This window comes from Phyllobates terribilis, unplaced genomic scaffold (assembly GCF_046119375.1).
Source record: "Phyllobates terribilis strain yellow unplaced genomic scaffold, ASM4611937v1 Scaffold_11__3_contigs__length_659146591, whole genome shotgun sequence".
In the NCBI taxonomy this organism is placed as follows: domain Eukaryota; kingdom Metazoa; phylum Chordata; class Amphibia; order Anura; family Dendrobatidae; genus Phyllobates; species Phyllobates terribilis.
In genome coordinates this window covers 122,573,342-122,595,232 of record NW_027362771.1, presented here as the reverse complement: position 1 = coordinate 122,595,232, position 21,891 = coordinate 122,573,342, and the positions used below count along the sequence as shown (strand labels likewise).

General features: G+C 44.8%; 1 protein-coding gene across 1 annotated transcript in view; it reads right to left on the bottom strand.

The window, feature by feature from the left end:
• Positions 1 to 21,891, bottom strand: part of LOC141165727 (dynein axonemal heavy chain 3-like) — a 2,796,342-nt gene that overhangs the window by 1,065,912 nt on the left and 1,708,539 nt on the right. Inside the window, exon 44 of the mRNA XM_073651577.1 lies at positions 5,111 to 5,330. Coding sequence (XP_073507678.1) covers positions 5,111 to 5,330 — 220 coding nt within the window. The remainder of the gene's footprint in view (positions 1 to 5,110; positions 5,331 to 21,891) is intronic.

Sequence of the window (21,891 nt, the reverse complement as noted above, 5' to 3'; positions counted from 1 at the left end):
GTCCTAGTACATAATTAACCCCTTTCTGGCCCAGGGCTTACTAATACGTATCTGTGCCATGGGCCTTATGGGCCTCATACGTATTAGTACGCCCTGGCGAGATCGCTGCTGGGTGTCAGCTGAGTATTACAGCTGACACCCGGTGCTATGTGCAGGGAGTGGTCCCGCACCACTCCCTGCACATTAATTAAAATGCTGCGATCGAAATCGATTACAGCATTCCTGTGGCAAGAGGAGGTAAGCGCTATACTTACCTTCTCTGCCGGCGTCCCACGGCGTCTGCGTCCGCTCCCGGATGTTGCCATGGTGCCCAGATGTCATCATGACAAGATCCGGGTCACCAGGAGGCAGGAAGTTGCTTTGGTCATGCGCAGTGCACGACCAAAGCAACTTCTCCCTGTGCAGCGCTGACAGGCTGCATAGCACAGGGATGGTGCTGAATTCCTGTGCCATACAGCTAATTAGGCTGCAAAAAGTGAAAGTCCCATAGTGGGACAAAGTGTAAAAGTAATAAAAAATGTCAAAGTGAAAAAAAAAATTGTAAAAATAGTTAAAATACATGAAAATAAATAAATAAAAATATATTGTACCCATAAATAAATAATCTTATGAAAAAAAAAATCAATAAAAAGTACACATTTTGGTATCGCCGCGTCCGGAACGACCAGACCTATAAAACTGTCCTGCTAGTTAATCCCTTTAGTGAACATGGTAAAAAAAAACGAAACATAAAAAGATGTTTTTTCATCATACCGTCAAACAAAAAATGGAATAAAACGCGATCAAAAAGATGAATGTAAATAAAAATGGTACCGCTGAAAACGTCATCTTGTCCCACAAAAAAAAAGCTGCCATACAGCTCCAACAACCGAAAAATAAAAAGTTATAGCTCTCAGAATAAAGCGATGCAAAAGCAATTCCTTTTTCTATAAAATAGTTTTTATTGTGTAAAAGCGCCAAAATATAAAAAAATTATATAAATATGGTACCGCTGTAAACGTACTGACCCGAAGAATAAAGCAGTCTTATCAATTTTACCACATGCAACGGGATAAAAAAAAAAACAATTCCTGAATTGTTGGTTTTTATTTATTCTGCCTTCTAAAAATCAGAATAGAAAGCGATCAAAAAATGTCACATGCCCGAAAATGGTACCAATAGAAACATCAACTTGTCCCGCAAAAAACAAGCCATCAGATGACTCTGTCTGCCGAAATATGGAAAAATTATAGCTCTCAAAATATGGCGAAGCAAAAAATGCGTCTTTTAGTGTGTGACAGCTGTCAAACATAAAAACCCCATATGAATCTGGCATCGCTGTAATTGCACCAACCCAAAAAATAAAGACATTTAATCACTTATACCGCACGAGGAACGGCGTAAAAAATAAACTTTATGGTTAGAGTTGTGCTAGGGTTAGGGTTAGGGTTGTGCCAGGGTTAGGGTTATGCTAGGGTTAGGGTTGTGCTAGGGCTAGGGTTGGGCTAGAGTTAGGGTTGGGCTAGGCTTAGGATTGTGCTAGGGTTAGGGTTGGGCTAGGGTTAGTGTTGGGCTAGGGTTAGGGTTGGGCTAGGGTTAGGGTTGGGCTAGGATTAGGGTTGTGCTAGGGTTAGGCTAAGGTTAGGGTTAGGTTAGGGTTAGGCTAGGGTTAGAGTTGGGCAAGGGTTGGGCTACGGTTAGGGTTGGGCTAAGGTTAGGGTTGGGGTTGGGATTTTTTCAGAAGTAATGAAAAAAAATGATGACGATATGGCGAGCGCAAGTGCTCGCTACTTGAGTTTACATCGGTTGCTCGGGTATGCACCGAGTATAGCTGGTGCTCGAGTGACATGCTCGAGTCTCCGCCCCAAATGTTATGCAGCTGTTATACAGCCAAAAAACCTCACAGGGATTGCCTGCCATGCACGAGCAATCCCCGCATGTTTTTTTTGTGTGTCTATTAACCATGAAACATGCGGGGCAGGGACACGAGCATGTCACTTGAGCACCCACGATACTTGGTGCATACCCGAGCACCTGATGCAAACTCAAATAGCGAGCACTTGCACTCAAGACTAATGACAACGTATTCAATATGATGACCTAATGTTATCAAATTCTGTGTTGCACCTCTGGGTTCAAAACGTTTACTATACCCCTTGATAAAATCCTGGAGGGGTGTAGTTTCCAAACTGGAGTCACTGGGGGGAAGGGGTTGGTTTTCACTATTTAGGCACATCAGGGACTCCCCAAACGCAACATGGTGTCTGCTAATTATTCAAGCAAACTTTACATTCAAAAAGTCAAATGGCGCTCCTTCCCTTCCAAACCCTGCTGTGCACCAAAACAGTGGTTTTCCCCACATATGGGGTATCGGCTTACTCAGGAGAAATTGAGAAACAAATTGCATGGTGCAATTTCTCCTGTTACCCTTGTGAAAATGCAAACTTGGGGGCTGAAAAACATTTTTGTTGGAAAAATGTGAAAATGTTATTTTTACGGTTCAATGTTATAAACTTCTGTGAAGCACCTGGGGGTTCAAGGTGCTCACCACCATCTAGATAAGTTCCCTAGGGGGTCTAGTTTCCAAAATAGTGTCACTTGTGGGGGGTTTCCACTGTTTAGGCACATCAGGGGCTCTCCAAACGCAACATGGTGTCCGCTAATTATTCATGCAAATTTTACATTCAATAAGTCGTATGGTTCTCCTTCCCTTCCGAGTCCTGCCGTGCGCCCAAACAGTGGTTTTTCCTCACATATTGGGTATCTGCGTGCTCACAGGAAATTGAAGAACAAATTTTGGGGTCCATTTTTTCCTATTACTTCTGCGAAAATAAAAAAATTGGGTCTAAAGTAACATTTTTGTGAAAAAAGTTAAATGTTAATTTTTTTCTTCCACATTACAAAAATTCCTGTGAAGCACCTGAAGGGTTAATAAACTTCTTGAATGTGGTTTTGAGCACCTTGAGGGGTGCAGTTTTTAGAATGGTGTCACTTTTTGGTATTTTCTGTCATAAAGACCCCTCAAAGTCACGTCAAATGTGAATTTTGTTGTAAAAATGAGGAATCACTGGTCAACTTTTAACCCTTATAGCTCCCTACTAAAAAAAAATGTTGGTTCCAAAATTGTGCTTATGTAAAGTAGACATGTGGTAAATGTTATTTATTAACTATTTTGTGGAACATATCTCTCTGATTTAAGGGCATAAAAATTAAAATTTTGAAAATTGCAAAATTTTCTAAATTTTTGCCAAATTTACGATTTTTTTTTACAAATAAACGCAAGTGATATCGAAGAAATGTTACCACTATCATGAAGTACAATATGTCATGAAAAAACATTCTCAGAATAAGCGGGATCTGTTGAAACGTTCCAGAGTAATTACCTCATAAAGTGACAGTGGTCAGAATTGTAAAAATTGGCCTGGTCATTAACATGCAAACCACCCTCGGGGGTAAAGGGGTTAATAAGAAAGACACATATAGATCTCCCCCATTATAGCCGCAAAGAATTCCAAAGTTCAAGAGGACCCATGTCTGATAGTTGACTGGATACACTTTTCTACCCTGTCGGGCCCCTTGCAATGACTCCCGCCCTAACAAGGGCAGTAGTCAAGTGTAGTTCGCATTCTGCCCCCAAAATTGACCCTGCCTACGCGTTTCTTTCTCAGTGAGGAGAAGTCATCAGGGGAGTGGATCAATTGGGGAATATTGTTAGATAGGGCATAGATGGTATGAGATGGTACGAGGACCAACTTGCTCAGAACTTAAACTCAGCAAAAAGTGTCTCAGTGCCTATAAAGTGCTAAGTCTCCTAAAAAACAAACTGAAAAAAGAAGAAAAAAGAAAAAAGAGAGAGCGTGCCCACAGTGCAGAGTGCTGAACTTTCCTTATATAAAAGGGGAGATAACCACATGACTCTCCTATCTTGTTTAAATAGATCGACTTTCCCTCCATTAGTGGGCGTCCCACCTCATTTCCGGGGGAGGGGTATTTTCCTATTTGTCATTACTGTGTCATTCATGGTTCCCTAAACAACACTTATACACTAAAGGCGCTGTATTTAAATAATGCTACAAGGAGATCTCTGTCTCCCTTCTGATTCAATCCAACCTCAATCTGCCAATGGCTGCTTGATTATTAGTAAGCAGATTGTCTTATTTACCATGTGGGCGCTACATCCTGCACCCATAAACCATCCGGTCTCCTATAAACACCAAGTGTTTAATCCTACCTCATTACCTTACCCTCAGGTGCTAGAAACACTTTTCTTCTGAGTGTTAGGAAGAGCAGTATCCACTAGTGTTGCTATTTCTGAGACTGACACCCTTGAATAATCACCCATTTTGGAAATTTTGCTTGGAATACATGAACAGGAGCAGTCTTCACTTTCTTAGACCTCTTTCAACTCCCCTTCACTACATGAACTCAGCTACCTGCCTATTTTGTCTGACCCACTTCTCTATCCTCTATGTTTACTCCACTAATTGCGTGGCCGGGGAGAAGCATGCTGTTAGGGTGCTTTCACATAGCGTTTGGGGGCACGCTCGGTGGCCCTGTTGGGCCATACATCTGAACCCTCAGCAAAATGGTATTCAGGCATATGCGCTGATGGCGTCATAGACTGTCATGGTGCTGGCAGAGCAAACATGCGCTCTGACGGGCATCATCTTTGGTAGTGTACACCTACAGGAGGTGGAAAATTATCTCTAAATAATGCCAGATTTGCATATTGATTGCATTTAACTGAAAAACTCCATCACATAATGCCACAAACAGGAGAAAAAGGAGTCCTAATTCAATAAAAACAAACAAACTTTTATTTCATTACGAGTCACGTTTTGCAAGAGGTTTGACAATATGCCTCGACGGGGCCACCGAGCGTGTCCCTAAATGTAATGTGAAAGCACCCTTAGTGTTGCAGTTCAGTTTGGCCCTCCAGGTCACTAATATGAGCTTCTAGGTGGACAAATTGCTCACATCTACTAGACTCCATCCTGGAACTCCTGCTCCAATACATACGGCAGACTGTTCAATGAAGGAAACCACCGTTGCTACTATCCATTTATCAACCAAATAAATAAGATTAAAGAATGAAAAAAAATTAGCCACCCACAAATAATAAAGTTCTTACTCTGGAGTATCTTTTAAGAGATGTGTCAAATCCGCAGCTGAAATGCCAATCAACAACTGGTTGAAATATACTCTTCATTGTTTCATCGTTAAAAGCATCTATCGAAAGAACATTGAAATGACGAAGAAGGCGAGGGGTAATCCCATGTCTTCCACCAGCAGGAGGCTCCATGGCCGCAACAATTGATGTATCCTCAATTTTGATCATGTTGGTGTCTTTCCTGCAAATGTAAAGGTATTACATGGTTGAATTAGATTAGAACTATTTTTTTATTACATATAAATAATATGCAGACTTATTACTTAGGACTTTATAAGTAATAACATTTTACAGAGGGCCAAGCTTTCAGGTCTTCAAAAGATGAATAGGGGATTAGATCTCACATGCTGTCAGATAGAGATGATAGACTGCCACCAACTGTGGTGAATAGGTTATATTCTAAATGAAATACTGCTTTCCTATAAAAATGTGCTAGAAGTAAATCACTGTGATGGACATTCCCTGGAAGAGCAAACAGAAACACACAACAAAGAAAGTTTTTTTTTCTCCTCTTTCTAACATCATCTTGGAAAGAACAGAATCTCCTAACAATAGCAGAAAATGGAACACAAAATGAATTTGAATGATATAGCATTTCATATACTGAGCCTGTTGTCGTTTTTATGTTTCTTTCCCTCAGCAGGGGGTCATGCAAGCCTGAACAGTTCCCTGAAAATTGTGAAATGTAAAATGTATGTGCATTTTTAAGTACAGCAGGAATATTTCTAGCCGGATGTTTTCTATAAAAATCATTTTATTATAGGAAATCTGTATGCGGTCTGCATCATCACAATGTCATTAAGCCAGTATAGTCAAAGCACAATTCTGCTGCTTTCATTGCTTTTACAGATTGATTTGTAGAAGGAAGAAATAGCCTTTAACAGTAACTCTTATGTATCCAAATATCAAGTACATTTTATCCAAACACAATTCAGCCTAGCAAGCTTAACTGAATGAAGTTGCAACTTGTAGAAACTTCACAGTATCAATGTGTCTGCTGCATGTAACACACTATATTTCCAGTATTATAAGTAAAACAGAAATTTACTAGCATTTTACATCCAGAAGAGGCACCTTCTTATTTGGGTGGCAGCATTTCTACCGCCCTAATGGTATCAGAGCAGAATGTAATGTTGACACATTTTGCGATATTTAGTTATTTTTACAGCACCTTTTTTCATTCCCGTCGAAAGAAAATAAGGTATCACTCATCCTGTGCCGAAGAGCCATTCATAAGTACTGCTGCCTATATCAGCAGGCTTGCTGTGCCCAATAATATGCCTGGCACTGGTACATTCTTTGAAATATAATAGCTTTTTGATTTGTCTGTAATTTACAGACATGCTAACTTTGCAAAAGTGGGCTTCATTGCCACATGTCAACTTTTAGTAAATCACTATCATGTCCTAAACCACAGGGGGTCTCTAGCCTGGTCTTCAATAGGTAATTGTTCTAGTCCATTACAGATTGGGTGATTTTTTTTTAAATACATATAAAATGCTGCATACTACATCGTTCGACTAAAGGGTTTATTCAGTTTGCATCTATCTTAGATCACCACTACTTCATATTGCTTAAAGTAGTTTTTCTAGATCTTTAAAAAATTGTAAAAACCTTAAAAAATTTCTTTAATGTGCATAAGCATAGTAGCATTTATGAGAAATGATTTTTTACTAAGATTGCTGCCATTCACTTTGTATACATCCTTTGCCTACTTATAATGAGCACTGCTTTGTATTCATAAATGCATCCTGCTCAAGCCTTTCTGCAGAAGACAGAAGTGGGAATCATGCACGCTTCATCCAACAAAAACAGATTGGACCAAAAACCAATGACACTATTGGTGCCCTGTACAATAGACCATGACATTTAATCCAAATGCCATGAGACAGGCATACTTGTTGGCAGTAAGTCCCAGGGTTGTCAACTGTTCAGAAATTCCAGAACAATCAGTAAAAATTGGTCACTTTTTTGCCCTATTTGTCAAAAGTTTTTTTTAAGAGTCCATGATTTTTTTGAGGCTGAAGAAATTTATACGAGTTGAGTGTAATTATCATTTTATAGTTCACAGTGAATGCAGTTGATGTCTTCATATCATAATTATGGACTGTAGATATGCATCATCTGTAATCATAATGATTAGTGATGGGCGAGCACTAAAATTCTCGGGTGCTCGATGCTCAGGTCGAGCTCATTGGAATACTCGGGTGCTCGACCCGAGCAACGAGCCCAATGTAAGTCTATGGGTAACTCGAGCATTTTTCAGGCGGCTCCCCCTGGCGGTCTGCAGAGGGCCTAAAAATTGCCCAAATCGATGGGAACAGTGCTCAAATGACATGGGAACAACATTGGGAAGACCCCTGGAAGCATTTCTGACTCCCAGGTCACTGCTGTTAACAACGTTGTCATAGGTATTACGCCACTTTTACGGACTCACAATAAAACATACAAAAACAAAACCAAAATGGATTTTCCTGGGAAATATGTTAAGGAACATCTCTTCCAGTGTAATGACTTGTATGTAAAGCAAAATAAATAACCGAAAACAAAAATACTCCTCCACACCTTGGGTTATGTTCACACTTAGGGTTTTTGATGCATTTTTTCACTGTTGTATTGCTTTTAACCGTGACAAATGCATTCACCAGGAAATGTCATTTTAACATTTTACAACCTTATCTGGCCATGTGGTGCGTGAGATATCATTAGACACATCGTGTTTCATTTATGAAGGAGGGACTCTGAAAGTCACAAATCCTATTTTTATAGGGCCATCAGGCGGCCCTTACTATTCTTAAAGGGCCAACAATCGGTCCTCACTATTCTTAGAGAGCCATCAGCTGGCTATGTTTTATTGTTTCCATTACTAAAGAGTGGGTCTCCTACAGTGCTGGCCAAAAGTATTGGGACCCCTGCAATTCTGTCAGATAATACTCATTTTCTTCCTGAAAATGATTGCAATCACAAATTCTTTGCTATTATTCTCTTCATTTAATTTGTCTTCAATGAAAAAAACACCAAAAGAATTGTCCTAAAGCCAAATTGGATATAATTCTACACCAAACCTATAAAAGGGGGTGGACAAAATATTGGCACCCTTTGAAAAATCATGTGATGCTTCTCTAATTTGTGTAATTAACAGCACCTGTAACTTACCTGTGGCACCTAACAGGTGTTGGCAATAACTAAATCACACTTGCAGCCAGTTAACATGGATTAAAGTTGACTCAACCTCTGTCCTGTGTCCTTGTGTGTACCACATTGAGCATGGAGAAAAGAAAGAAGACCAAAGGACTGTCTGAGGACTTGAGAAACCAAATTGTGAGGAAGCATGAGCAATTTCAAGGCTACAAGTCCATCTCCAAAGACCTGAATGTTCCTGTGTCTTCCGTGCGCAGTGTCATCAAGAAGTTTAAAGCCCATGGCACTGTGGCTAACCTCCCTAGATGTGGACGGAAAAGAAAAATTGACGAGAGATTTCAACGTAAGATTGTGCGGATGGTGGATAAAGAACCTCGACTAACATCCAAACAAGTTCAAGCTGCCCTGCAGTTCGAGGGTACAACAGTGTCAACCCATACTATCCGTCGACGTCTGAATGAAAAGGGACTGTATAGTAGGATACCCAGGAAGACCCCACTTCTTACCCCGAGACATAAAAAAGCCAGGCTGGAGTTTGCCAAAACTAGAAAGCCTAAAACGTTTTGGAAGAATGTTCTCTGGTCAGATGAGACAAAAGTAGAGCTTTTTGTGAAAAAGCATCAACATAGAGTGTACAGGAAAAAAAAAGAGGCATTCAAAAAAAAGAACACGGTCCCTACAGTCAAACATGGCAGAGGTTCCCTGATGTTTTGGGGTTGCTTTGCTGCCTCTGGCACTGGACTGCTTGACCGTGTGCATGGCATTATGAAGTCTGAAGACTACCAACAAATTTTGCAGCATAATGTAGGGCCCAGTGTGAGAAAGCTGGGTCTCCCTCAGAGGTCATGGGTCTTCAAGCAGGACAATGACCCAAAACACACTTCCAAAAGCACTATAAAATGGTTTTAGAGAAAGCACTGGAGACTTCTAAGGTGGCCAGCAATGAGTCCAGACCTGAATACCATAGAACACCTGTGGAGAGATCTCAAAATGGCAGTTTGGAGAAGGCACCCTTCAAATATCAGGGATCTGGAGCAGTTTGCCAAAGAAGAATGGTCTACAACTCCAGAAGAGCATTGTAAGAAACTCATTGATGGTTACCGGAAGCGGCTGTTCGCAGTTATTTTGGCTAAAGGTTGTGCAACCAAGTATTAGGCTGAGGGGGCCAATACTTTTGTCCGGCCCTTTTTTGGAGTTTTGTGTGAAATGATCAATGATTTGATTTTTGCTTCATTCTCTTTTGTGTTTTTTCCTTACAAGCAAATTAAATGAAGAGAATAATACCAAAGAATTTGTTATTGCAATCATTTTCAGGAAGAAACTGAGTATTATCTGACAGAATTGCAGGGGTGCCAATACTTTTGGCCAGCACTGTATACTGTTATTGCGTATGCAGTGAGTGGCAGGGCTGGCCAAAATTTGGACGCACCCCAATACCACTTTGAAAATTTGGACACACCCCAATACCCCTTTGAAGAGACTTAGAGGAGGACCTCCTGAAAAAAAATATTCCCATTATTAGGAAGTGAGTCTCCCATTGTGTTTACCTATGCAGTGAAAGCAAGGGCTGCCAAAAATTGGAGGCACTCCAATGCCCTTTGGAAGAGAAGAGATGTGGAGGAGGGCCTCATAAAAAATGTTCCCAGTAGAAAGGAGCGGGTCTCCTATACTTGTAATGCCCATGCTCTAAGTGTATGGGCTGACAAACATTTACCCCTGGGAGGTATACATGAACATACTGTATAAAATTTTTTTTTTTACGGGCATCATAAACACCCTTTAAAAAAATTATGTGGGTGTTGCATCACGGACCATGGTCAACCTGGTGATATAGTGGTGGAGGATGAGAAGGAGGAGAACAAGAGCAAATAGCCAAAATCAGGAAGCGTCTACCCATGTGTGGGTGTGAAGAGGTGCATGGGAATACACCTTCCAAAAAAAGACACTGGATTTGAGTTTATGTTACGCTGCTATCATTCGGTGGTGTTGAGAAGTCTGGCCCAATCCAGCCATTGTTCATTTTTATAAGAGTCAACCTGTTAGCATTTTTAGTTGATAGGCGGATGTGCTTATCAGTTATAATTCTACCAGCGGCACTAAAAACCCGCTCTGATAAAACGCTGGCGGCAGGGCAGGCCAGGCCCTCCAAGGTGTAGAGAACCAGTTCATTCCACATATCCAGCTTGGATACCCAATAATTATAAGGCACAGAGGAATCACGGAGGAGGTTGGTAAGGTCGGCAAGGTATTCTCTCAGCATATTCCCAAACTTTGCACTCCTTGTGAGAGTACCCCGCGCCTCAGTCCCTGTGCAATGGGAGGGGCTGAGAAAATTCTCCCAGAACTTTGACAGAGTTCCCCTGCCTCTGCTGGATTGAAGTTATGTCTCTCTCGCCTGTACTCCTTGGTTATCCAATGAATTGTGACCTCTGCCGCCAGCGCTTTCAGATGGGAATTTTTTTTATAGTTCTACAACAAGGGCCTTCTGGTACTGCCCCATTTTTGTAGACCTGTCCATCTCAGGAATAAGAGATATAAAGTTCTCCTTGTAGCGTGGGTCTAGAAGTGTCACCAACCAGTAATGACTGTCACCCAAAATTTTGAGAACGCGAGGGTCATGGGAAAGACAGCGTAACATAAACTCAGCCATGTGTGCCAGACTGCTAACAGGCAAGACTTCCGTGTCCTCACCAAGAGGATGACTGACCATGCTCTTCTCCTCCTCCTCTCTGTCCTCTGGCCATCCACGCTGAACAGACGGCATGACAGTTGTGCAGGTAGTACCATCTATAGCGCATGAAACTAGCTCCAGTTCTTCCTCCTCCTCTTCCTCATTGTCACCCAATCCACCTTGGGATAAGATGAGGCTGGGCTGTGCGTAATCACCCTGCATAGTTCCTTGCTCCATCTCATTGTGCTCCACCTGCAATGCATCCTCTTTGATTGTGAGCAAAGAGCGTTTCAGAAGACAGAGAAGTGGGATGGTGACGCCAATTATGGCGTCATCGCTGCTCATCATCTTAGTGGAGTCCTCAAAATTTTGGATGATGGTACATATGTCTGCCATCCATGTCCACTCCTGAGGTCTGATGTGTGGAGTCTGAACTGAATGCCGACGGCCTTGTTGATGCTGGTACTCAACAACTGCCCTCTTCTGCTCACAAATTCTTCCCAACATCTGCAGTGTAGAGTTCCAACGGGTTGGGACATCACACACCAGTCTGTGAACCGGAGGCTGCAAACGCTGCTGAAACACGGCAAGGGCAGCGGAAGCTGTAGCTGACATTCTAAAATGGGCACACAGGCGGCATACTTTAACAAGCAGATCCGGCAGCTCTGGGTAGGATTTGAGAAACCGCTGAACCACGAGATTAAGCACATGGGCCAGGCATGGTACGTGTGTGAGTTCGCCTCACCTCAGAGCCGCCACCAGGTTTCGACCAATGTCACAGACTACCATGCCTGGCTGTAGGTTCAGCAGTGTGAGCCACAGATCTGCCTGCTCTTTCAGAGCTGTCCACAACGCTTCAGCATTGTGCATTTTGTCACCTAAGCATATTAGCTTCAGCACAGCCTGTTGCCGCTTGGCCGAGGCAGTGCTGCAGTGCTTCCAGCTTGTGACTGATGTGGTCATTTCAGAGATGGAGGCTGAAGAGGAGAGGGAGGCGGAGGAGGATGAGTTGCAGGAGCTGTAGAAGGTGGGGGCAACCCTGATTGATCTAGTGCCCGCAATTCTTGGCGTCAGGAGGACATGTCCCGTCCCAAGGTCTGACTGGGTCCCGGCTTCCACTATTTTAACCCAGCATGCCATCAGCGAGATGTACCATCCCTGCCCACAAGCACTTGTCCACGTGTCCATGGTTAGGTGGATTTTACCGGTAACTGCGTTGTTGAGAGCACGGCTAATGTTTTGGAACATGTGCTTGTGTAATGCGGGGAAGGCACACTGGGAGATAGAGTGGCAGCTGGGGACCGAGTACCAAGGCATGGCCACCGCCATCAGGTTGCGGAATGGCAAAAGGCAACATTTCAAGCGCAAGCAGTCGTGGCTTGCATGCACAACAGCGGAAGAAGCAATGGTGCCACCCGCAGACACTGTTCCTGGACCTTGAGGTTCGGCCCACAAAGTCGGGTTCTTTGCTACCATGTGTCTGATCATGCTGGTGGTGGTCAGGTTGCTAGTTTTGCCACCCCTGCTGATGCTGGCCTGGCAGGTGGTGCTAATGGCCTTTTTGGGGTTACCGGCAGAGTCTTTAAAAAACAACCAGACTCGGGAAGACCTAACAGTTGTGCTGGTCACTTGGTTCGTGTTGGTGTTACCGTGTACAGTTGCCTGCCTTCAGTCTGTGGCCACCACGCTGCTTCTACCTGCCTGTTGGGGTGCTCTGCCTCCCTCCCCCTGTGTGCTGCTGTCCTCGCTCTGCATGTCCTCCAGCCAGGTTGGGTCAGTTACTATATCATCCACCACCTTGTCTTCCACTTCCACAAATTTGTCCTCCTCCTGACTTTCTGGCAATAGCGTCTCATCATCGTCCACCTCTTGTGACACTTTCCCACCGTCGCCTTCGTGTGACTGTGGCTGCTCAAATATTTGAGCATCGCTACATGTGATCTCCTCTTGCCCCGCTTCAAGTGGACCAGGCGAGAGGCCCGAATCTTTAAATGGAAAAGAGAACAGCTCATCAGAGTGTCCAAGTGTGGGATCAGTTGTCTCTGGGCACTCGGCATGGTGGGAGGAAGGAGGATCAGGGTGAGGAATATGCAGTCCAGACTCACGGCTACTGAGACTTGACCGTGTGGAAGACAGGGTGGTGGTGGTGACTAAGTGACTGGAAACATTATCCGCTATCCAACCAACAACCTTTTGACACTCATCTGGGTTCAATAGTGGTGTGCTGCGGTCCCCTAGGAATTGGGACAGGAAGGTCTAGCGTGAAGATGTGGGTGTTTGTTATGGCACAATTTCAGCTTGCCCACAACCTCGGCCTCTGCCTCTGCCTTTGCATGCACCATCACCATCACGTCCAGTTCCCCGTCCCTTGCCACGTGCCTTGCCCATTTTAAATAGAGGACAATATCTTCCACGCTCACTACAAATGGCTGAATTTGGAGCGAAGTTATATGTTATCCGTGTGATGGAGAAACCATAGTTTTAAATACCTGGCCTGTAGGTAACTATTTTGAACAGCAAACCGGTGGCAAAAACTTTGCTGACACACTGAAAAAAAATTGGAATGGAGGCCAAAAATGACAGTATTTTCAGAACAATTATATGTGATCCATGTGACGGACAAACCACAGTTTTAAATAGCTGGATTTTTAGCGCTGTAATATGGAAAGGACCTGGATGTATTCTGCAGTGCCAACAGGCAAATGGCGCAGAAAAACGGTGTTCTCTGGATTGCTTTTTAAGCAAATAATGAGGATTAAGATTAGAGATGAGCGGTGTTCGACTCGAACTGTTCGCCAATCTCAAATTCGAGCTGTTTTGGGCGGTGTTCGAGCCGTTCGACGAACACAAACGATTTAAAAAAAATCCGGCTGTTCGAGGTTATGTTCGATAGCTGTTCATTCACCAAAATCGTAACGGGATTTTTTCACAGTAATGCTGTTAATCAATGTTAATACACAGTTTGAGTGTACAGTGGGCGGGGGGAGGGGCAGGGGATGGATCTCTGCAGAAATAATGAAGATCTCCATTTTTTTTTTCTTTCCCGCATTTACAGTGGGGAGGTGCAGTCTGTCAGCCTATCAGCAGCGCACACACGGAGCGAAGTGCTTTTTTTCACACAAGCAAGGGCATGTGTCATTGGCTGTGTATGTCACATGTCCTTGCCCTATAAGACCCAGCCATTTTCCACGTTGCCACCATTTTCTCACAGCTGAAGCTGAGTGTTAGACGGCACCGCTGCTGCTGTGGGCGCTATACTTTCTAACTGAGTGAATTGCAAGCGAATTTGCTCTTAAATAGACAGATAGATTGGGAGTAGGGACTAGTTGTAATTGCAGCCCTTTTGAGGGCTAGGTTATATCATTTCCTAGGACTTTTTGTCAGGCAGGTCTGTTTTAGTGCTGTGCAAGTGTTTTTCACTGCATTTGGCTAAATCTAGCTAAGCAAATCCTTTTGGGCCTCTTGCAGTGTGTGTTAGTCAGTGGAGTAGCCTATCTGTGTTGCAAGCTACACCACCTGTGTATGTAATATGAATTTTTTACTGCACCTAGCCAAGTAAAACCTTTTGGGCATAGTAGCAGTGTGTGGTACTCATTCTAATAGGCCATCTATACTAAACTCCACCAGCTTTGAAATTAATAATAATTTTTAGCTGCATCTAGCCCGGAAAATAATTTTGGGCATAGTAGCACTGTGTGGTACTCATTAGATTAGGCCATCTATACCAAGCTCCACCAGCTTTGAAATTAATAGTAATTTTTAGCTGCATCTATCCCGGAAAATAATTTTGGGCATAGTAGCAGTGTGTGGTACTCATTGTATTAGGCCATCTATACCAAGCTCCACCAGCTTTGAAATTAATAGTAATTTTTAGCTGCATCTTGCCCAGAAAATAATTTTGGGCCTGTAGCAGTGTGTGGTACTCATTCTATTAAGCCATCTATACTAAGCTCCACCAGCTTTGAAATTAATAATAATTTTTAGTTGCATCTAGCCCGGAAAATAATTTTGGGCATAGTAGCACTGTGTGGTACTCATTAGATTAGGCCATCTATACCAAGCTCCACCAGCTTTGAAATTAATAATAATTTTTAGCTGCATCTAGCCCAGAAAATAATTTTGGGCATAGTAGCAGTGTGTGGTACTCATTGTATTAGGCCATCTATACCAAGCTCCACCAGCTTTGAAATTAATAATAATTTTTAGCTGCATCTAGCCCGGAAAATAATTTTGGGCATAGTAGCAGTGTGTGGTACTCATTGTATTAGGCCATCTATACCAAGCTCCACCAGCTTTGAAAATAATAATAATTTTTAGCTGCATCTAGCCCGGAAAAAAATTTGGGGCATAGTAGCAGTGTGTGGTACTCATTGTATTAGGCCATCTATACCAAGCTCCACCAGCTTTGAAATTAATAATAATTTTTAGCTGCATCTAGCCCGGAAAATAATTTTGGGCATAGTAGCAGTGTGTGGTACTCATTGTATTAGGCCATCTATACCAAGCTCCACCAGCTTTGAAATTAATAATAATTTTTAGCTGCATCTAGCCCGGAAAATAATTTTTCTTCCCAATAGTGGTAGCAATAGAAATATGGGGTGCGCGCCTGGCTAACAAAAATATACGCTTCATAACAAAAAACACCAGCCTAGCGCACTGCATTAATAAGATGGCATCATCGTCTCTCCCAGTGCTAGGCCTACTACGCCGGCTAGCATTCCTGTGCCTAAAACACAATGTTTGGGTCCGCGCAAGCCACGATGCTGAGGGGTCTAACCCTGCTGCTAACGCTTTATCACAATTCAATTGGCAGATTTTCACAGAGCTCCTCCCCAACGCCCACCCATCGGGCAACAGTTGCCCACCCTCCCTATGGGATCTAGTGGCGAATAGTTGATGCCATTAATCAGAGCGTCAGTTGTCCCGTCGACGTGGCAAGCATACGGTAAGGCATGGGAAGAGTGGACACGACTAGTAGCAGGCAGACGGGTTGACCAATGTGAACAAGCCAGATTACAAGTCACCATAGAATTTCTCCACCAGCTAATGATGAGGGGCATATCAGGGGCGTCAGCGCAGTGGTGTCTGACCGGAGAAGCATTTCACTTCCAACTACTGAATTGGGGAGATGTGACAAAGAGATTCATCATCAGACAATCCATAAAAGGGTGGAAAAGGGGTCAGCCAAGTCAGGAGTGTAGACGTCCCGTCCCGTGTCACTAAAACTGATTTCTCACATCATATCCCTAACACCATTATCATGACACTCACAATTTGAAGCAACACTACTGTCTACTGCATTTGCGATCGCCTTCTTTGCGGCGCTACGCATAAGCGAATTAGTCCCTCAATCCAAAATTACCACCAGTGGAGGCTTATTACACCAGGACATAGTCATAGCCAATAATGCAATACGTCTATGCATACGCAAATCGAAAACGGTTCCAGCGGGCAGGGGCACTTGGGCACTTCTACAACCCACAAACGGTACACTGAGTCAGGTAACAATAGTAAAAACATATATAACCATGAGATCACAAAGTAATTTCTTCCTATCACACATTGATGGAACGCCATTATCAAGATACCAGTTCCAAGCTATATTTAATAAATGCCTAACATCGGCAGGGAACCACCCCAAAGATTACGGGACACATTCATTCCGCATAGGCGCGGCCACGGAAGCAGCAAGAGCAGGACTGTCAGAAACGGAAGTTCAGAGGATAGGGAGATGGCGATCTACGTGTTTGGCGAGATACATAAGACTGGACTTGTTATCCTAACGTGGTTTGTTTCTTTTACAGGTGACGCTAAGCCAACAGTGTGGGCGATAGGCCACTCGTATATATATTGGGCAGAAAAATGGGTGAAAGTCCACCCAGGCGTGAGGAAATTAGAGTTTCATAACACATATTTGAACTGGAGAGGTATTAGAGGCCTGCAATGGCCACAGGTACTAATGGAGGTTATCAAGGTAGGGAGAGAGGCAAGAGGTCCGGTCATCTTAGTTATACTGGCCGGGTGAAATGTCCTAGGTCATCACAAGAGCGCATAACTAATGGCAATAATGAAACTAGACACTGAGCGCTTCAGAGAATTTTTCACAAAACTAACTATAGTATGGTCAGAGATTGTGCCGATGGCGGTATGGCAAGGTGCGCGAGACATCACGGCCATCGAACGGACAATGCGGGTAATAAATATTCGGATGGCAAAATTTAGAAGAGACAGAGGCGGTGTAGTGATACGACACCGACAACTGGAAGGAAATAAAGTAGGCCTCATACGGCCCAACTGTGTTCGCTTAATGGATATTGGACTGGACATATTCCTGTCAGGACTCCAGGACGGAGTGGAACAAGCATTAAGAATGAGGGATGGGGGTCAGAGTCCTGCATACGAGTATGCAGGATCCTCCGTGGCCTGGAAATAGAAAGGACATGTTGGAGAGTTACACTTGTTGGCCAACTTGCCGTTGTGGAGACCCAGGGCATGCTGCAACAAGCTGAATTATTTTAGAAATAAAATGCCTTTCTAATGGAATGAGTGTAAAGAGTTAATAAAGCTGTGACCGATCCTCACCCATCCAGTTGTAAGAGTTACATTATTGTATTATCAAGGAAAGGGGGGCGGTAGGGGGCTGAGCGTCTGGATTTGGTTGGGGGTCCCCACAGTCTGCCTAGGCTAGATGCAGTTAAAAATTCTTATTAGATACACAGGCAGTGTAGTTTGCTTCAGAGCTGGGCTACTACGCTGAATAGCAGACACTGAAGCTTTGGAGCAGACCTCTGAGTAAACAGCTCTTCAGACTCAACCATCTGTGTTACCCCAAGCCATAGTGTATGTAGTTTCTTATGGTTAAAAGGGGGGGGGGAGTGACCCAAACCACCTGGAATTGACGATGCCAATGACACTTAAAACACAGCAAGGGGACTCCAAAAAGAGTCTCCATTTTTTCCAAAAATTGTGGCAGAGACACCACTTAAGTGCCATCAATTGCCCCAGAGTTGCTTAAAATGGTTGGTGAGGTGATTTTACCAAATCCTCAAGCTTTTAGTCTCCCCAGGATGACACAGGGGTAGAAAAGTCCTTGCGGATCCATGATTTGTTCATCTTTATGAACGTGAGTCTGTCTACATTCTCAGTGGACAGCCGCGTGCGTTTATCTGTCAGCACACCACCAGCAGCGCTGAACACACGTTCAGATAGAACGCTGGCTGCAGGGCATGACAAGATCTCCAAGGCTTGAGTGGCGAGCTCCGGACATTTTTCCAGATTAAAAGCCAAAAATGAGTAAGGGTCCAGTGACACAGTCATGGCTTCGATGTTCACTTGGAGATACTCCTGTACCATCCTCTCTAGGTGTTGACTATGTGTCAGAATTCTTGTCTCCTGTGGCCTTGCAAAGGACGGTCTAAAAAAGTGGTGAAACGATTCCACAAAATTGCTGATACCAGCAGATACTGTGTTACTGTTACGGTTTGAGTGATGAAGACTCGACAGTCCCATGGTTGGCAAGTTAGAACTGTGAGATTCACTACGTGCACCACTGGTGTTTTGTGGAAAAGCAGATGTAAGATTCTGCAACAGCCTCTGCTGATACTCTTGCATGCGTGAATCCCTTTCTATGGCAGGAATTATTTAGTCAAATTTACTTTTGTACCGGGGATCTAAGAGTGTGGCAACCCAGTAGTCGGGATTACTTTGAATTCTGACAATCCGAGGGTCATGTTGCAGGTAGTGCTGCAAGAAGGCACTCATGTGTCTTGCGCATCCAGGAGGACCAAGTCCTTGTTGTGTTGGTAGAGAAGTATGAATCATGCTTCCTTCCTCTGCCCTCTCCCCCCAACCTCGCACAACAGAAATGTGATCAAGGTCTCCCTCATCTGATGAGTCTTCTATGCCCATCGCCAGTTCGTACTCCTCTTCTTCCTCGGCTCCTGCACCTTCCTCAACAGTTTGGCTGCTACCATGCACCCTGGTTAATCCCTCTCCCCCACCCTCCCATGCCTGCCGCCTTGGTGCTGCCGACCGTCTGGACCTTGGAGATGTTATCCCTTCTGCATACGAATCCTCCTCTACTTCCTCCACCTCCTCTTGTGCCACCACCTGACTCCGAATTCTGTTTAACGTGTGCTCCAGCATGTAAATCACCGGAATAGTCATGCTGATAATGGCATCGTCAGCACTAAACATCTTCGTCGACATTTCAAAACTGTGCAGAAGGGTGCATAGGTCCCTGATCTGAGATCACTCCGGCAGCGTGATTTGCCCCACCTCTGCATCTCGTTGGCCCAGGCTATACGTCAGAACGTATTGCACCAGCGCTCGTCGGTGCTGCCACAGTCGCTGCAACATGTGCAGAGTTGAATTCCACCGTGTCGGCACATCGCATTTCAGCCGGTGAACTGGCAGGCCCAATGACTTCTGTAGAGATGTAAGTCGTTGAGCTGCGGGATGCAAATGGCGGAAGTGAGCACACAGCGACTGTGCCCTCTGCAGAAAGCCATCTAGTCCGGGATAGTGGGCTAAAAATTGCTGGACAACCAGGTTCAACACGTGAGCCATAAAAGGCACGTGTGTGACATTGCCCCGGCGAAGGGCCGCACCCAGGTTTGCAGCATTGTCGCACACGGCCTTCGCTGGTTTCAGATCCAGTGGAGACAACCATTCATGAAATTGGGTCTCCAGAGCTGACCACAACTCCTCAGCTGTGTGACTCACATTTCCCAGACATTTTAAAGTAAACACCGCCTGATGCCGTTGAGCCCTGCTGCCAGCATAGTAAGGAGGTGTGCAGGATTCCTTCTGCGCAGTTAGAAAGCGGGTGGCATTACCAGACAGGCTTTGGGTGCAGGTGAAGGACCGAGAGGAGGTTGAGGAGGCAGAAGCAGTGGAGGAACTTCTAGATAAAGAGGATTGATGCACAACTCGTGGGGACGGCAAGACTTGGACAGCAGCCCCTTGTCCTGCTGTCACCATAGTTACCCAGTGCCCAGTCAGCGACATGTAACGCCCCTGTCCATGCCTAATCGTCCAAGTGTCTGTGGTGAAATGCACCCTGTCACACACAGAGTTTCTCAAAGAAGCGGTGATGTTGTGGGCGACATGCTGGTGTAGCACAGGCACACCTTTCTTTGAGAAGTAGTGCCAACTGGGCATCCGGTACTGTGGCACTGCGACGGACAAAAGGTCTCGAAAATCCTCTGTGTCCACCAGGCGGAAAGGCAGCATTTCTGTAGCCAACAGCTTGCAGATGGTGAAATTCAACCTCTTAGCTTTGTCATGGCTAGGAGGAAATGGTCTTTTACTTGTCCACATCTGAGGGACCGAGGGCTGGCTGTTGTGCTTAGACGGGGTTGAGTAGGGTGTCCCCGGCAAACTGCCAGTCTGTGAGGAAGATGCAGGCGGAAAAGTTAGGTTGCCTTGATCCAAAGGTGGTGCTCTCGATGTCGGAGAGCGCTAAATACCAGCTGGTGTTTCCACTTCCAAATGAAATGATGCCCTGCCAATCACACTGGCTGTTGCGGGTAAAGAGGTGGCAGGTCTGTGTCCAAAAACATGTTTGACTGCTGTCCCCCCAGTCACAGAGGATGAAGAGGCTGCGAATGCACAAGATGGGGCAGACGGTGGTTAGCCCGGCCCGCTAGGCCGCATTGTAGCACAGTGAGCTTCCCACTGCAACTTATGCTACATATCCATGTGACGGTTCATGCATGAAGTACTCAAACTATGGATTTTTTGGCCTCTACTTAGCTTTTGGTGACAAATATTACAGATAACACGACTTGGGTCATCCTTATCGATCTGGAAAAATGCCCAGGCTATGCAAGGCTTAGAGTCCATGCGACCTGAAGAGCCACCACGACTTGTGGTCAGAGGCAGAGTTGTGGTTGAGGATGCAGTTGTTGACGTGCTTCCAGTTCTCTGTCTCTGTCCAGCAAGGCACAACCTAACCTCATCGTCAATAGCATCCTCCTCCACCTCCTCTGCTGACCTCATCGACTGGCTGACTGTGAGTTGACAGTAAGTGGGATCTCCAACCTCGTCATCATCACCCTGTGTGTTCTCGCACCAGTCTTCCTCAGAGCCAACCTCTTCCTGCCCTGACCGAAAAGTCAAGTTGTCGCTTCAATCAGGTATTTGAGTCTCATCATCGTCTTCATCATTGTCTCCACCAACAGGAGTTACAGTTTGGGAACGAGGGTCTACATTATGCTCAGAACCTTCTTCATCTGGTCCTGGATCCGACTCATAAAGATTCTGGGAATCAGTGCAGATCATTTCCTCGTCTGGATTAACAGAAGCTCTGGAGCAGACCTCCGTTTCTCAGGCTATAGTATGAGTAAACAGCTGTGCAGACTCAACCATCTGTGTTACCCCATACTCAGACGGGCAGCTGGAGACTTGGGAGCCGCGAGGGAGCAAATGCGATTGGGGTGACACCTCTGAGGACTGGAGTATTTGTGATGATGAAGTTGAGGTGGAGGAGAGCCCACTTGAAGGAGAACTTGATATCTGTTGAAGCACCTGCTGTTTTTGTGCCTCATCTGGAATTTGTAGCGATGGGCGTGTCCGTAAGAAAGGGATCGTATCACATTGTCCATGAAAAGAAGTAGACATCTTAGTTTGGCTGGAAGATGGTCTTTCTTCTGCAGATGTTACCCCCCCCACCGCGGGGCGGCTCGACCCACCAGCGGACAAGCACCAGTATTGGGAGAGGGGGGCTGGCCGTCAGGGTCCACCGTGGCTCTGGCACAAACCCGGCGACACGGAGGTCGCACGGGCAGGAACGGACTGGCCGTGTCGGCTTCACACTCAAGCGTAGTCCTTCTGCCCGCTCGCGCCCGTAACCTCAAAGGGATGCGCAAGCGGCTTTTCTTTGCAGGGCTGTTCCCCGCCCAGCAGGAATGTGGTGGAGCTCAGGTCG